This window comes from Strix uralensis, chromosome 32, assembly GCF_047716275.1.
Source record: "Strix uralensis isolate ZFMK-TIS-50842 chromosome 32, bStrUra1, whole genome shotgun sequence".
NCBI lineage: Eukaryota > Metazoa > Chordata > Aves > Strigiformes > Strigidae > Strix > Strix uralensis.
Window position 1 is genome coordinate 3,204,194 of NC_134003.1, and position 15,059 is coordinate 3,219,252.

Here is a 15,059-nt window from a genome sequence, read left to right on the forward strand (position 1 = left end):
GCGGGCCGCGAGGGGCGGGGCTGGGCGCCATCTTGTGTGTGGCGGAACCGCCTCGGGGCCGGAGGCCTCTCTTGCGCCCTGCTGCTGCCCCGGGGATCCCTCCGCTGTCCCCGAGGGACCGGGGGCCGCAGAGGCCCCTCAGGAGGGCGGGGAGGGGCCTGGGACCGTCCCCGCCGCACCGTGACCTGCGGAGGCGCGAAGGTGTCACCTCCCCAAGACGCGGCTCCCTCCCCAAGATGGCGGCGCCAGGAGCGTCACGTGATCTCCTTCTCCGTTAGCACGAGGGGGCGTGGTTGGGGCGTGGTAACGCCGGTCTGTCCCCGCCCAGGGGCGTGGCGTGGCGCGGCGCGGTCCAATGGGCGGCCAAGGGGGCGGGGCCTGGGCGAAGGTAACAGGTTGCGGTGGGCAGCGGCGGGGAGCGGAGCCGGCGGCGGGCGGTGAGTCCTGAGAGCGGCGCCTGGGGGGGCTGGGGGGTGCTCCGGGGGGGTGCCCTGCCCTACGGCAGCGCCTGTGGGGGCTGGGGGTGTAGGGGCTGTTGTCCTTGGCACACATCCTGCCCCATGGCAAAGCCCGCAGGGGCTGGGGCTGCAGGCGTTGCCCTTCCTGTGTGTGTCCTGCCCTAGAGCAGCGCCTATAGGGACCCCCCGGCTGCTGCCCCGGTGAGGGACCTGGGTTGTCCCTATGGCACCGGCTCCGCCCCGTCAGGGACCTGCTGTCGCCTGGAGCCCCTATGGAACAGCCTTTACCTGCCCCCTCCAGGGACTGTCCCCTCCGTCAGGGCTCAGGCCCCACACAGAGACCCTATAGCCCCCCTCTATAGGGGCGGCCGCGGCCGTCGTCGCTTGTCCTCGTTAGCGTGGAGGTTAAACCCCCCCGTGCGGAGCCGTGAGCTGCGGGGGCCCAGCGACCCCCCGGAGGGGGGAGAAGCCGTTTGGAGCCGGCGGCCGCCCGGGAAATCTCCCACCGGCGCGAAGCCGCCCCGCGGCCCCTCCTAAACCTTAACGTGCGGCGCTGCCCCCCCTCGCCACGCTCCCGGGGGGGGACTTTTAGCAGCCTGGTCAAAAAGAAGGAAAAATCTGGGGTTTGGGTGTCGCCGCCGCCGTCCCCCTCATTTGCAGCCTCGAGGTCCCCGACGCGCCGGGTCCCGCTGACCCGTCCCCCTCCTCTGCCCCCCGCTGCCGGCGTTTGTCTGGGGAGGTTGTGCTGGCCCGGGGCCACCGTCCCCCTCCCGCCACCCCGACCAGTCCAGCCAGTTTGGAGCCCCGCTGGGTTTCTGCCACCAGCCGCGGGGACGAGGGGCCCTTTGCCGACGGAGCCCCTCGCCCGCCGCGTCCCGGCTGCGGCACTCGCAGCGTCGCCTTTGAGCGAGGGGACGAAGGTTTTGGGGTACGGGGGGGTGGTGTGGAGCCTGTGAGCCCAACCTGCCCTGGGGATCGTGACAAGGGGGGGGATGGAGATCCCCGTTTTGGGGTGAAACCAGAGTGTCGGAGCCCTGCGGCTCTGGAGACCCGTCGGTTTGTGCGGATCCACGTTATGCCCCTGGGGCTCTTCCTCGCTCTCTGCCGGCGGCCCCCAGGAAATATTTATCCCCACGAGCGTGTGGCTCAAAATAATTCTGGTTTCGAAGGCACGACTCGCTCGGAAACCAGTAAACTGATCCGATCGGCGCCGCGGGAAACACGTTACAGAGCGGTTGTGCCGCGCTGGCAGAGCTGCCCTCGGCGTGAGGACGGGGAGCGCGTTGGGTCCGACCCCGGGGCGCCGGGTCCCCAGGAGGGACCACGACGGGGCTTTCGGTTTCCAAAACAGGCCCTGGGAGAGGCAGGGACAGGATTTTCCAGTCCCGGGGTTGATGATTAACCCGCGGGCTCTGCCTGCGGCCAGCTGGGATGGGAAGGAATTCGGGCCTTATCAGCTCCCGTGGGAGCCCCAGGGGCTGTCGCCTGCGGGGGGGTGACCCTCATCCCGCCCCCCGCCCCGCCATCCCTCCTCCACCCCCAGCGCCGTGCGACGATGAGGAGCCCGGCCCTGTTGCGTGACGCAGGTGCCCTGGTTTCGGGTTCCTCCGACCCGGCCGTCAGCACGCGGCTCACGTGTTCGGCCGAGGATTTATCGGGGTTTCGGGCTCCGGAGTTTGCGGGAGAGCAGGAAGAGCCGGTCCCTGGCGGTGTCGGCGCGGGCTGGCCCGGTGACGGGCAGGGCACGGGCACGGCGTGTGCTGCCTGCGCCCGAAATCAGCCCCGGACTTTGGCCCTGACCAAAACCAGGGCAGCGTAGAAACAGGGTTGGGCAAGCGGCGCCGCAGACGGGGCAGAGCTTTGGGGAAACCCTCGGTGGAAACAGCCTGAACCGTGCCGGGAGCCGGAAAACAGGTGACGGGGCAGAAACGCCGGGTTTGTGCGTCTCTGCCGGCCCCTTCCCCGCAGCGTCGGTCTGGACGTGAAGCGCTTGGGGGAAAGGCGACAGTTGTTGCTCCCTGCGCTCGGGGGCTGCAGCAGCCGCACGACCCGACCTGCTCGGTTTGGTCCGCGGCGGCTCGGAGACGGGCTCTGGCTTCAAGGCAAAATGGTGCCGGCTCCGTGCGACTGCCCGCGGTCGGGTTACCTGGCTGACCAGGATCAGCCCCCCCCGGCAGCCTTCGCCTCTCCCACCCGGGCGTTTGCGGTGCTGGAAGGGAGCCGGGGCGAGCCGCGGCGGCACGGAGCCCCGCTGGGCGTAGGAGCCTTTTCCAGCACCGCCCGCAAATTGCAAAACAACTTTCTGGGTTAACGTCGCCGGCACAAAGGGCTGATTGTGCGGCCGCTCCGGGCGAGCGGAGCTGGCTGCCCGCCATCCCCGGCAGCGCGATGCCGGAGGTGCGTGACCGCCGGCCGCAGACCTCGCCCGCTGCGTCGCTGCCCGCCCGCTCCTGCTCGCCCGCTCTGGCCTCGGCCGGGCGCGGGACCCCCTGCTCGCGCAGGGTTAAGGGGTGTCGGAGCACGACACGTGCCCCGGGGGCGAGAACCAGCCTGGGTTTAGCCCCGATCCTCCGGCTCCTTCCCTGCGGTTTCCAGTGAAATCCCCTCCCGGGGCTGTTTCAGCCCGGGGCTGGGTGTTGCTCCCACGCAGGAATGTGATCCGGCTGCAGCCCTTGATCCGCGAGCTGGAGCCCTGCCAGGAGGAGGGCGGCATTCGGGGCAGATCACGGGCTGGGCCTGGCTCACCTGCTTCCTCCCAGCTCCCCAAACGCCTGGCTCGAAGCCGCGTCCCTTGGGAAGAGCGAATCCTCCTCTCCCTGAGCCCGGCACCATCCCCAACCGCATCCGACCCCCGCGGTTATCCGCCGCCGCTTCCCGCTCGTGCCGGGCCGGGGCGGGCGGTGGAGCAGCCGCGGCCTTTGCCGGTGGCGGTGACGCTTGGCGAGGCCCTGCCCCGCTGGCGATGCCGCGCTGCCCCTCGCACCCATCCAAAGGTCTTCCCGAGGCGGGGGCTGCGCCCAGGGCCCGTGCTTCCCGCCCCGGTAGCGGCAGGGGCCGAGCCCTCTCCCCACCCGGGCTCTGCCTCGTCACTGCCCGCACGTTGGACACCGGCAGCTGTGGAAAATTCTGAATTTTGCTGCCAAAGCTGGTTCCTGCCCCTCCTGGACCCCCCGTCCCCACGCCCGGAGGGATCCCGCAGCGCCCGGAGGGACGGGACTGATGGGATTTGCCGCAGGGCTCTCGCTGCGGGCGCGGGGCTCCGGGTGGATTTATCGAGGCCGGTGTCTGTGGCTGATCTCGTTAGCTGGACACGCAGCGGTAACGAGCTCACGAGACCGGAGCTCTTCTCCCGTCCGCGGGGCTCCTTCGCCTCTGAAATAAACAACCGCCCCCTCGCCCGCTGCTGCTCTTGCTGCCGGCTCTGGCGACCCGAGGGGCTCGCTGGGGCTCCGGCAGGACGCAGGAGCCGCAGGAGCCGCCGCTGCCGGGTTTGGCCGGGGGACGGGAGCAGACGGCGGCAGCGGGGAGCTGGCAGGGCCGGGGGGAGCCAACGGCTCGTCCTTCCTGGCACTGCCGGGCGCGTCTGCGCGGCACCGCTGCTGCCTCCGGCCCACGCTGCTGCTGCGGGCCCGGCCTGGCCGGTGCTTCCCCCCCCGCAGAACGCTCCCCCGGCACCGGGGCTCCGGCCTCTTCCCGGGGTGGGCGCGGGGGGAGACGCGGGCTCGGGGCTGTCGGGACGTGGGAGAGCCCGGCAGTGCCCCGCACCCCGCTGCCCCGTCCCTGCCGGCTCCCTGCCCGTGCTGGGGCAGCTCTGGGGCGATGTCCGGACCTGAGCTGAAAGCGTGGGGGGCTGGGGGTGCTCTTCTGATTTTTCTCCCCGCTCAGGATGCGTTTAAGCATCCCCCTGCCTGACTCGGGGTCCCCTCACGTCCCGGGGTCCCCCCAGGCCCCCCTCCCAGGGACGCGGGTGTGTGCTGAGCGCTCGGCACCTCGCACCGCTCCCGGCGTCCGGTTGATTTACAGCAGAGGAAGGAGCCGCTGCTGCTCCCGGTGCTCGGGGCCGGGGGGAACACGGTGCCGCGGGGCTCAGGGGTGGATTTGGGGCTTTTCCATCACTTAAACCCCTCAGGTGCCTCCAGGGGAGCTCACCCCACACCCTCTGCTCCGGCCAGCATCGCCCTGGGCACCTCCGGGACCGAGGGGGAGGGTTCCATCACGCTGTTCCCAATATGTCACTGCTCATTTCTGTCCCCTCCCCGCGGGACCCGGGCGGCTGCCCCGGCCGTGGGGACGGTGGGCGCTGGGGGTGATGCTGAGGGACGCCGGAGCTCCGGCTGCAGCGAGGCTGCGGCGCTCCGCAGGCGCCTGGGTGGCAGTAGGAGCAGAGCCCAGCCAGGATCTCCGCGTCCCCTCCGCGTCCCCGGGGTCCTGTTGCAGCAGGAGACGCGGTGAGGGTCCGGCTGGCGATGCAGGGTCGGGGAGGGGGGGAGTGTTGTCCCCAGCATCCCCCCGGGAGCAGCCGGGCGATGCCGGTGCCGGCACAGCAGAGCCTTGTCCCCGTCCTGCGCTGGGGACGCTGCAGCGCCGGCACCGCGTGTCCCCTGGCACCGTCCTCGTGCCACCGGGGCCTCGCCCAGCGCCGGCTCCGCTCCGAGGATGACTCTGCCCCCTCCCTCCTCCCCCCCAGGGCCGTGGTGCTGAGCCCCGGCGATGGAGTGGCCAGCGAGCGCGGCGATGGCGGAGAAGCAGAACCCCGTGGACTACGGCGTCCAGATCCGCTTCATCAACGACCTGCAGGAGCCCCGGAGACCCCCCAAGGCGCGGGGCAAGCCCGGCTCCTACGGGGTGGCCGTGCGGGTGCAGGGCATCGCCGGGCAGCCCTTCGTCGTCCTCAACAGTGGCGAGAAGGGCGGCGACTCCTTCGGGGTGCAGATCAAGAGCGAGGGCTCCTACCCGAACCCCCCCGCTGGCCCCCGGCCCTCGGGCTCCGTCAGCTCCGACTCGGAGCTGCCGGAAAATCCTTACGCAGGGCGGCAGCCCCGGCACGGCTCGTCCTACAGCACCTCGGACGAGGAGGCAAGCGGCACCTCGGCGACCTCCCGGCACGAGCCCAAAGCTGCGCCGGGCGAGCGGCTGCTCGGGGAGGAGCTGCGGAGGACACAGTCCCACGGGGACCTGCTCGGTGCCACCGCGGCCGAGCCCTTTGCCAGCGGGGCTCCGCGGGCCGGCGGCGGCCGGCAGCTCCGCGCTCTGGCCGGCGGCAAAAGCAGCAGCATGTTGGACATCGCAGTGGAGCGGGGCAAAGGCACCGGCCCGAGGGCCACGGCCAAGGACACCTCCTCAGACACCGAGGCCGTGGCGGCCGCCGGCGGCAGCGACGTGGACACCAAACCCCTCTCGTCGGTGGATTCGCTCATCAGCAAGTTCGACGGGAAGGTGCAGCAGCGAGGCCGGGCGGCCAGGAGGGGCCGGATCCCCGCCGAGGAGCGGAAGCGCTCACAGAGCCTGGACAGCCGCGTCTCCCCCCGCCGCGTGCCGGATGCCGGGGAGCTGAGCGGTGCCCGGCGCCCGCCCGCGGTGCCCCCCGGCAGCCTGAGCCGCCCGAGCGGGGCCGGAGGGGCGGAGGACGGTGGGACGAGGAGCTGGCGGCCCAGCCGGGGCACAGAAGAGCCGGCGGCCGAGCGGCTGCAGAGCAAAACCCGGGCAGAGCTGCAGGTACCGGGGGGCCGGATCCTGCGGGGGTCCCGCGGGTCACAAGCGCCTGAACTGAGGTGGGTGCTGGGGGGGGACCCGTGTCCGTGCCGCAGCTGAACTTCGCTGCCCCTCGCTGCAGCTCAAATCCACCCCGGACCTGCTGCGCGACCAGCGGGAGGTCGCCCAGCCCGGCAGCAGCGAGCACCCCAAGGAGCTCATCTACAGCATCCTGAAGGAGGGGTGAGCCCCCCCAAACCCCCCCAGTGCCCCCGTCACTCCCTGCCCCTTTCCCAAAGCCCCAGTGCCCATGGTTGGGGTGCTGCGGGGTGGGGGGGGGAGCTGGGATGTCCCTGGAACCGGCCCATGCTCAGGATCGTGGGGGAGCCAGTGGCAAAGCGCTGGGGGTGTTGCTGCCCCCCCCCCCCCAATCCCCCAACACTTCCCCCCGCTCTGGCGCCCGCAGGAGCAGCGAGAGCGAAATCTCCCTGAAGAGGAAAACTGCCCAGCTGCTCGAGAAGATGCAGGAGCTGGCGGTGAGTCGGGGCCGTCCCGGTGCTGCTCCCTGCCTGGGGGGGAGGTCGGTCCCCCAGCCCCCCCGGGGGGGCTCCCATGGACCAAGCCATGGCCCTGGGGGGGGGGTGCAGCACCCTGAACCCACCAAGTGAGCCCGGGGCGTCTCTCCAGGCGCCCACCAAGGAGGCGGCGTGTTCGCAGCCCCAGCACAGAGCCCTGGCCAGGCAGGTGGAGGAGCTGCAGGAGAAGCTCGACGAGGAGACCAAGGTGAAGCCAAGCAGAGGGTTGGGGGGGCTGGGGGGGATGTGGGGTCGCAGTTCACATCCTGGGGAGGGGAGCGCAATGGGTCCCTGCTCTGAGCCCCCTTCAGCTGGGTTTGGGTGCGCAGGCGAGACCAAATCTTCTGGGGTGTCTCGGGGGTGCTGGGGGTGCAGACGGGGCTGGGGGGGGGATGCTGGGCAGGCAGGATGGGAGCGTCGCTGGGGGGGCCGTGACCCGTGTCCCCCCTCCTGCAGCTGCGGCAGAGGCTGGAGCTGCCCGGGGAGCCCAGGAGCAGCTCGGCTCGGGCGCTGGAAGCCCGGCTGCGGGAGGCCGAGGGGGAGAGCCAGCGGCTGCGGGGGGCCCTGGACAGGAAAACCCAGGAGCTGCAGAGGAGTTTGCAAGAGTGAGAGCTGGGCCCGGGGGCGACTGTCTGTCCCCGCCGCCGGGGTGGTGGGAGGGGAGGGGGAGGTTGGAGGTGCAGAGAGGGCTGGGGGGGGCACAGGGAGGGTGGCTGTGTCCCCCCCCCGCGCCCCGCGCTGCGAAGGGCCCCGCGCTCCTCCCCAGGCTGAGCGAGGCGAGAGCGGCCAAGGAGCAGGCGGCGGCGCGGGCGGCTGACTGCGAGGAGCGGCTGCGGGCGGCGCACCGGGAGCTTGACCGCCTGCGCCAGGGCCCCGGCGCGGCCCCGGACGGCGAAACCTTGTACAAGGTGCGGTGACGGTCGCGCCAGGGCGTGAGCGTGTCCCCCCACACCGTGTCCCTCCGCTGCCACCGAGCCCGGCTGTTCCCCTTTGCCCAGGAGCTGCTGGAGACCAGGGAGGAGCTGGAGGAGGCCCTGAGCTCCAGACAGCGGCAGGAGGAGCAGCTGCGGCTGCGGGAGCGGGAGCTGACGGCCTTGAAGGGAGCCCTCAAGGAGGAGGTGGCCAGCCACGACAAGGAGCTCGACCGCGTGCGGCAGCAGTACCAGAGCGACATGGACCAGCTGCGCCGCAGCATGGAGGACATCTCGCAGGTCCGGCACGGGGACTTGCTGGGAGTCGGTGTCCTTGAATTCCCCCTCTGAACAGTCCTGAGCTGGGAGTGGGGGTTTGTGTCCTGCCCCCGACTCGCCCCGTGGGAGCATCCGCCGGCTCCGGCTCTCGCTGCCGCAGGGTGGAGATGCTGGGGGGTGATGGAGCCGGTTTGCGGAGCTGGGGGTGCTCCCCGGGCCCCTGCCTGGGCTCCCTGGGCTGGTTCGGGGGGCGTGAGCCGGGGCAGGGCTGCGGCGGCGTTGGAGCGTCCCGCGAGGACACTCTGCAGCTGAGCGCTCAACGCCGCCGTCCAGGATCAGGCCAACCTGGAGTCGGAGAGGCAGAAGATCAACACGGTGGTGAGGAACCTGCAGCGGGAGCTGGAGGAGAGCGCGGAGGAGACGGGGCACTGGCGGGACATGTTCCAGAAGAACAAGGACGAGCTCCGCACCACCAAGCAGGAGTAAGTGCCAGCGGCGTTCGGGGAGGTCCAGCCGCTCGCGACCGTCCAGCAGTTTTACTCCAAACCCCGTCACGATGGGCCGGGAGCTGGGATGGGGCTGGTTCTCCTCCTCCTCCTCCCCTGTGTGGAGGAAGGTGACAGCCGAGCTGGGTGCTGCTCTCCGGGCACGCTGGGACCTGGGGACGGGGGTGTGGGACACAAGGGTGTGGGGCTGGGCTCGGGTGGCCTCATCCTGCCCCGCTGCAGGCTGCTGCAGGTGAAGCTGGAGCGGGAGGAGTTCGAGGAGGAGCTGCGGGAGCTGCGGGGACGCTTCGCCGCCGCCCGGGAGGAGGTGGAGCAGGCGCGGAGCAGCGCGGCCGACCCTGGCGAGCTGGAGGCGCTCAGAAAGGTGGGTGACGGCGGAAGGAGGCGCAGGCGGTGCCGGGGACCGTGTCCAGCGCCGAGGGTCCCCCCCGAGCCCCCATCTCCTCCGTCCCAGGAGCTGCGGCAGGCGCAGGAGGCGCAGCGGGAGCTGGCAGCCGGGAAGCAGAGCCGGGAGGAGCTGCTGCGCCAGCGGGAGCGGGAGCTGGCGGCACTGAAGGGCGCGATGGAGGAGGAGGCGACCAGCCGCGATGGGGAGCTGGAGCGGTACCGCAGGGACCTGCAGCAACTCCAGGAGGAGCGGGACGAGGCCACCAAGGTGAGCGCCAGGGCAAGGGGTTTGCCCCCGCCAGCCACGAGCTGAGGAGCGAGCCCCTCACACCTCCCCGTGAGCCCCAAATCCTGCAGCCATGGGGCAACGCGGCAAACCCACAGCCCCAGATCCACCCGCCGCGGGCTCCTCCCAATGGGTGCAGCACTAATTGCCCCCCCAAGACCCCCCTGGCTCAGCAGCTGGCCCCGGGGCCACCCCGTGCCGTGGCTTCATTGCAGGCAAAAGCATCCTTGGAGAGCGCACGGGAGGCGTCGGAGCAGACGAGGAAGATGGTGGAGTCCAGCCTGCGGGAGCTGCAGGAGCAGAACGACGACCTGAGGAGGAAGATCCTCGGGATGGAGACGCAGCTGAAGGAGTACGAGCGCTTGGGGGAGAACTGGGAGGGATCCCAGGCGCGGCTGAAGGAGAAGGTCACCAAACTGGAGGTACTGGGGCTGCGGCCGTTCCTGAGCTGCCCTGAGCCCTTCCCCGGCCTCAGGAAGGAGTTTGAAGAGCCCCGTCTCTGCAGGCAGAGCGCAGGCAGACGGAGGAGTCGCTGGGCGAAGCCACGGAGCGGGAGCAGGAGCTGCTGATGGCCAAGCGGTCGCTGGAGACTCGCCTGGAGGAGGCGCAGCGGAGCCTGGCCCGGCTGACGCAGGAGCACCAGGAGCTGAGCGTGTCCTACCAGGACGAGCAGCGGCAGAAGGAGCAGCTCAAGCGCGCCAAGAGCGAGCTGGAGGAGCAGAAGCGCCTGCTCGATCGCACCACGGAGAAGCTGAACAAAGAGGTTGGGGCGCCCGGGTGCCTCCAGGGCCTCTTGCTCCAGGGTGGGGGTATCCGACACCCTGGCTGGGTGAGGGGTGGGAGCTGGGGTGCTGGGCACAGGTCTGGGTTCCCTGCGGAGGCTGTTGGGACCGATCCTTCCCCGCTGTCCTGGGAGACTCCGTAAAACTGCGCCGTCCCCCGGGATCAGCTGGTGTCCCCCAGCGTCCCCCAGTGTCCCCCACCCTTCCCCAAGCGGCTCCCGCAGGAGCTCAGGCTGGGCTCACCCAGGCGGCTCTGGCAGCGCCGCACCCCTCGCCCTGACGCTCCGCAGCCCCCGCCGCAGAACCGTCCCCCCCCCCACCTCGAGTCCCACCCCTGGCCAGGGTGCAGGGGCTGGTCCCCGGCGCCTGAGCCGTCCCCGCTCTGCCGCAGCTGGAGCAGATGGCGGCGGAGTCGCACAGCTCGCTGGCCGCGCTGAAGTCGCAGCTGGAGGAGTTCAAGGAGAAATCGCGGAAGGAGATCACGGACTCCCAAAAACAGGCCAAGGATCGGGGCGCCGAGGTGGAGAAGATGCAGTTCAGCGTGGGCCGGCTGCAGGACGAGGTGCGGCGAGGGCCGGCGGGTCGTGGGTCCCCGCACCCTCCTCTCCATCCCCCCGCGGGGAGCTCGGGGCCGGGTCGCCCGTGGGGACACCGTCTCTCCTCGCCGGGCGCCGCAGGTCGGGCGGCTGAAGCAGGCGCTGCAGGAGAGCCAGGCGGAGCGGGAGAGCGTGCAGCTGGACAAGGAGGTGCTGCTGCAGCGCCTGCACAACCTGGAGCAGGAGATGGAGACCAAGAAGCGCTCCCAGGACGATCGCTCCCGGCACGTCAAGGCGCTGGAGGTGGGGAGCGCCGCGCCGCGCCCCAAAAGCGCCGCTGCAGTGCTGCGGGCTGACAGCAAGGGGCAGAGCTGGCCCAGGCACCGCGGGCCGCAGGGACTGACGCAGCCTGGCAGCGCTGGGGGGGCCGCGCTATTGCTAATATTAATATTAATTAATCGCTGGCGCAGCTGGCTTTGTTTGGGCGCTGTCCGGCGTTGCCCCGCGGCTCGGCGTGCCGCAGGCTGTCGCTCTGGGGCGCGGGGGGCGTGGGGGTCCGCGCAGCGTCGAGCCGCCGTGTCTCGTATCCGACATCTCCCCCCTCCCGCGCCGGGTTCTGCTGGGCTGGAGGCGCTGTCGGAGCAAAGACCCTTCTGGTCCCGTCTCCTGGCAGGAAAAGTCCAAGCGCCTGGAGGCGGAGCTGGAGGAGGAGAGGACCACGGCGGAGCTGCTGACCGAGAGGGTCAACCGCAGCAGAGACCAGGTAGGGCAGCGGGGCCGCCCCGAAGCCGGGCGGTGCCCCGGCAGAGCCCCCCCGGGATAACTCGGCTCCTCGGGTACGACCGGTCACCGGTGCCAAAGCCCCGCGCGTGAGTCACTAGCGAGCAGCCCCGAGCCCTCCGTCGCTCTAAATACAATCGAGATGACGGCGTCTGAAAAGCTGGTTCGGGTGCGAACGGAAATTATACAAGCTTGGCACCAAAAAAAAAAAAAAAAAAAAGAAATCCCCTGAAATTATAGGGTGAGGTTTGTGTTTGTGCAGGAAGTTGGGGCTTAAATTACACCAGGCTCCGGGCTCTCCCTCCCTCCTGACCCACCTGCTAATTACCTTCAAAGCTGGAGCCGGTGTTTGAGCTCCGGAGCGGGCGGGAGCTGCCGGCCGAGCCTCCCGGGATCCGGCCGCGCTGGGTTTTACCGGGATCCCGGGATCAGCAGCTGCTCCGCTCACGGCCCGTCTCCCTCCTGCTCCACCGGGACCCAGCCCGGGGCTTGGAAAGGGGATTCCCAGCCCTTGGGCTACGGCGAGTTGGTAAAATGGGTGGTTTTCCCATCTGGGAAATGGGCACATCCCAGGGGAGGCTTTTCCCGTCAGTCCTGGACGTGTCTGGAGCGCAGGAGCTGCGGCGCGGGGATGCACGAAACCGCGGCTGGGTTCGGCTCGGGAGTGGCCCTACCGGCTTTTGGGGCCGCTTGAATAAATTCAAGCGATTTTTTATGTAAACTCCAATTTCCTTCACTTTAAAACAACGCACAAAGCTGCGTCTTTCGCTTTGGCCAACCTGAAAGAGGCCCCTGGGGCAGTTCTGGTTTTGCTCCATCGCTGGATCAAACCCATTCCTGCCCCCGGCCCGGCCGCGCCGCCGTGCCCCGCGGTGCCGCACAGAGCTGGGAGCGCAGCCGGGTCCCCAGATCCCAGTCCAACCAGTTTAAACCCTCCAGTGGAAAATTGCAGCCCTTGTCTCTGGGCCGCTCGCCAGAACGGCGGTAACTAATTTAGGAAGGAACCAAAATCCTCTCGCCGGGGGTTTTTGGTGTCACTGATCCCGGCTGCGTGCCGCCGGACGGCTGTTGGGTGCACCGAGTCCGTCCATGCTCTGCGGCACTGGTTGTCGTGGGCAGAAATTGCGGTGACCGTGACCCCGACCTCTTGCCGAGCGCCCGCGGCGGCCAAGGACGCGGCCAAACCAACCGGCGCCGTGTCCTTGTCCCCAGATCGACCAGCTGCGGGCAGAGCTGCTGCAGGAGCGCTCCAGCCGCCAGGACCTGGAGTGTGACAAGGTCTCGCTGGAGCGGCAGGTGAGGCTGCGACACACCGTCCGGGGGGGGGGGGGCAGGGCAGAGCCCCTCCCCAGAGCACCCCCGCGAGAGGGACCCTGTTCCCAAGGAGATTTTCCTCTGTAAAACCGTCCCAGCTCCGGGTCCGGCCCGTCCCATCCCCGGCTGGAGCATCTCCCGGGGGGGCCCTTCCCGTGGGATCCCCCCTTTCCTCGCGGCTCCCCGCCAGCCTGCCCGGGCTCGCGCCCCAAACCCTTCGTTACCTAACCCCGAGCTGGCTCCGAGCGAGGCGGATCGATGGGAACAAAGAGCTCCCCGAGCTGTTCTTGTTCCCGGCGCGGAAGTGCCGCTGCCAAGAACACCACGGGGCTCCCAGTGCTGACGCCGTGGGGCCCGGCCCGGCCGCCATCGTTACCGCGGCCCCGTTGACGAGACTGGGGCGATGCCCCTGTGCGGAACAGGGACACGAGCTGGTTTTGTGGTGCTTTGGGGGATTTTTTTAGCCAATGGGATCGTTTAAGAGCAGAATTTGGGGGGCTGGGGGATGACGGGTGTCATGGAGCTGGCGAGGGCTCTTGCGCCCAGTGGTCCCCGGCGCATGCTGGCCTCGCCTCGTGCCCCGGCTGGTGCCAGCGCGGCTAATTGCCATTATATAACCTGCCTCATTATGTCTCCTCCTTGGGAAAGGGTTTCTGGGCCCTGAGTCACCGCCCGGGTTTACATAAGCCAGGCTCTGAGCCTTCCCCCCTCGGGGCTGGGAGCAGCGCGGGGGGTGACGGGGGCGGCTTTGGGGTTTTCTCTCCCTGCAGAACAAGGAGCTCAAGAGCCGCCTGGCCAGCTCCGAGGGGCTGCAGCGACCCGGCAGCAACGTCTCGCAGCTGGAGGCGCGGCTGGAGGAGCTGCAGGACAAGCTGCAGGCGGAAGAGAGGTACCGGCCCCGGGGACCCCCCGCTCGGGGGGTGCCTTTGCCCCCGCCGCGTGCCGGCCCCGCTCGCCCACCGCCCCGCGCTCCGCCGCAGGGAGAAGAGCGTCCTGCTGTCCTCCACCCGCAAGCTGGAGAGGAAGGTGAAGGAGCTGACCATCCAGATCGACGACGAGCGGCAGCACGTCAGCGACCAGAAGGACCAGGTGGGTGCTGGGCGGGGCCCTCGGCGCAGCCGAGCAGCTGCAGGGGGACCTCGGGGGGCCGGCCCTGCACCGGCCCTGGGAACCCCTGGGAACGGCCGGTGCCTCCCCGCAGCTGAGCCTGCGGGTGAAGGCCCTGAAGCGTCAAGTGGATGAAGCCGAGGAGGAGATCGAGCGGCTGGAGGGCGCCCGCAAGAAGGCGCAGCGGGAGCTGGAGGAGCAGCACGAGCTCAACGAGCAGCTGCAGAACCGCATCAAGGCGCTGGAGAAGGAGACTTGGTAGGGGACGCCGGGCCTGAGGGGGGTCCCAGCCCTGCCGCTGAGCTCGAGGGGGGGTCCCAGCTCCATCACCAAGCCCGATGGGGGTCCCAGCCCCGTCCCCCGCCAGGGCTGACCCCTCTTCTCCCCCCCCAGGCGCAAAGCCACCCGCTCGGCCGCCGATTCCTCCCTGCAAGACGACGCGCTCAGCTCGGACGAGGAGTTCGACAGCGCCTACGGGCCCTCGTCCATCGCCTCGCTGCTGCACGAGGCCAACCTCCAGACCAGCTCCTGCTGACGCCGGAGCGGAGCCGCGGCCCCAGAGCCGGGCCGGCCCCGGCTGCCGCCGCTCGATGCAAAAACTCTTCTGCAACCAACAGCGTGAAGGACGGCGCCGCTCAAAAGGCGGCGGGACGGGGAAACCCCCCGGGCGCTGTCTCGCCTCTTCGTCTTCATACGGGTCTCGGGGTGCGTCGGCACCGTGGCTTTCTGGCGGGGGGGAGCTGCTCCCCGCGGCCACTGTCCCCCTGGGCCGGGTCCCACGGGGCCACCCTGGCCCTGCGGTCCCAGACCCGGCCCCAGGGGATCAGGCTCCCGTGGGGGCAGCTGGCGCGCGGGGCTGGGGGCGCCCGTGGCTTTACCCACCCTGGTTTATTTTTATATACAGCCGCCCTTCACCCCCCTCCGCCCTTTTCCCTCCCCAAATGCTATTTTAAATAAAATTGAGCGTTTTAACGCCTGCGACTCGCCGTCCGTGCGGGGCCAGCGCAGGCTCCGGCACCTCGGGCTCTGTGGCACCAGGCTGCTGCCCGGCTCGGGGAAGGCAGCTCCTTCCCTGCTCCGCTGGATCTGGCCTGGAGATAAATCCTCGTTATCGCTAATTAACAAGGATGGGAGTCTTGCCAACTGCTAATTAGCGCCACTGCGTTGATTGGCAGGTGGTTACCGCAGTTCCCCTCCGTGGCCTCGAGCGGGGCCGAGCTGGCTCCATCCCCGAGCCAGCGTGGGGCTGGGACGGTGCCCGGGGACCCGGCCAGCCCCGTCCCTGCTGCCTCAGTTTCCCCTCCTGCGCCCCGGTGACCTTTAACCGGGACAGAGCTGGCGGGGACGGACACGGTGACACCACCAGGGACGCCCCTGTCCCCTCCCCGCTCCGGGCTGGCCGTGCCTCTGTGTCACCGCCGCCCAGGGCCGTGCCAGCTCGGCGTGC

At 70.0% G+C, this 15,059-nt stretch overlaps 1 protein-coding gene across 3 annotated transcripts; it reads left to right on the forward strand.

Moving 5' to 3' along the window:
* Positions 1-350: 350 nt before the first annotated feature.
* CGN (cingulin) lies at positions 351-14,588 on the forward strand. Of its 3 annotated transcripts, none has more exons than XM_074853354.1 (21): positions 351-437; positions 5,146-6,173; positions 6,292-6,392; positions 6,616-6,685; positions 6,837-6,932; positions 7,181-7,329; positions 7,491-7,632; positions 7,723-7,935; positions 8,248-8,396; positions 8,643-8,784; positions 8,875-9,075; positions 9,309-9,515; positions 9,599-9,856; positions 10,267-10,437; positions 10,553-10,714; positions 11,085-11,174; positions 12,404-12,487; positions 13,276-13,394; positions 13,486-13,594; positions 13,707-13,870; positions 14,006-14,588. In XM_074853354.1, the coding sequence occupies exons 2-21, from the start codon at positions 5,169-5,171 to the stop codon at positions 14,145-14,147; spliced, it is 3,774 nt and encodes a 1,257-aa protein (XP_074709455.1). In that variant the 5' UTR covers positions 351-437; positions 5,146-5,168; the 3' UTR covers positions 14,148-14,588. The 3 variants fall into 3 exon arrangements, with proteins under 3 accessions (XP_074709455.1, XP_074709456.1, XP_074709457.1); XM_074853355.1 differs by lacking the exon at positions 351-437 and adding an exon at positions 2,107-2,372; XM_074853356.1 differs by lacking the exon at positions 351-437 and adding an exon at positions 4,783-4,906.
* The last annotated feature ends 471 nt before the right edge of the window (positions 14,589-15,059 follow it).

Bases quoted from the DNA above. Each gene is read 5' to 3' on its own strand.
- CGN (XM_074853354.1), top strand. From the start codon at position 5,169: ATGGAGTGGCCAGCGAGCGCGGCGATGGCGGAGAAGCAGAACCCCGTG. The intron at 8,785-8,874 runs GTGGGTGACGGC...CCTCCGTCCCAG, and splicing joins AGCTGGAGGCGCTCAGAAAG to GAGCTGCGGCAGGCGCAGGA. The intron at 10,715-11,084 runs GTGGGGAGCGCC...GTCTCCTGGCAG, and splicing joins GGCACGTCAAGGCGCTGGAG to GAAAAGTCCAAGCGCCTGGA.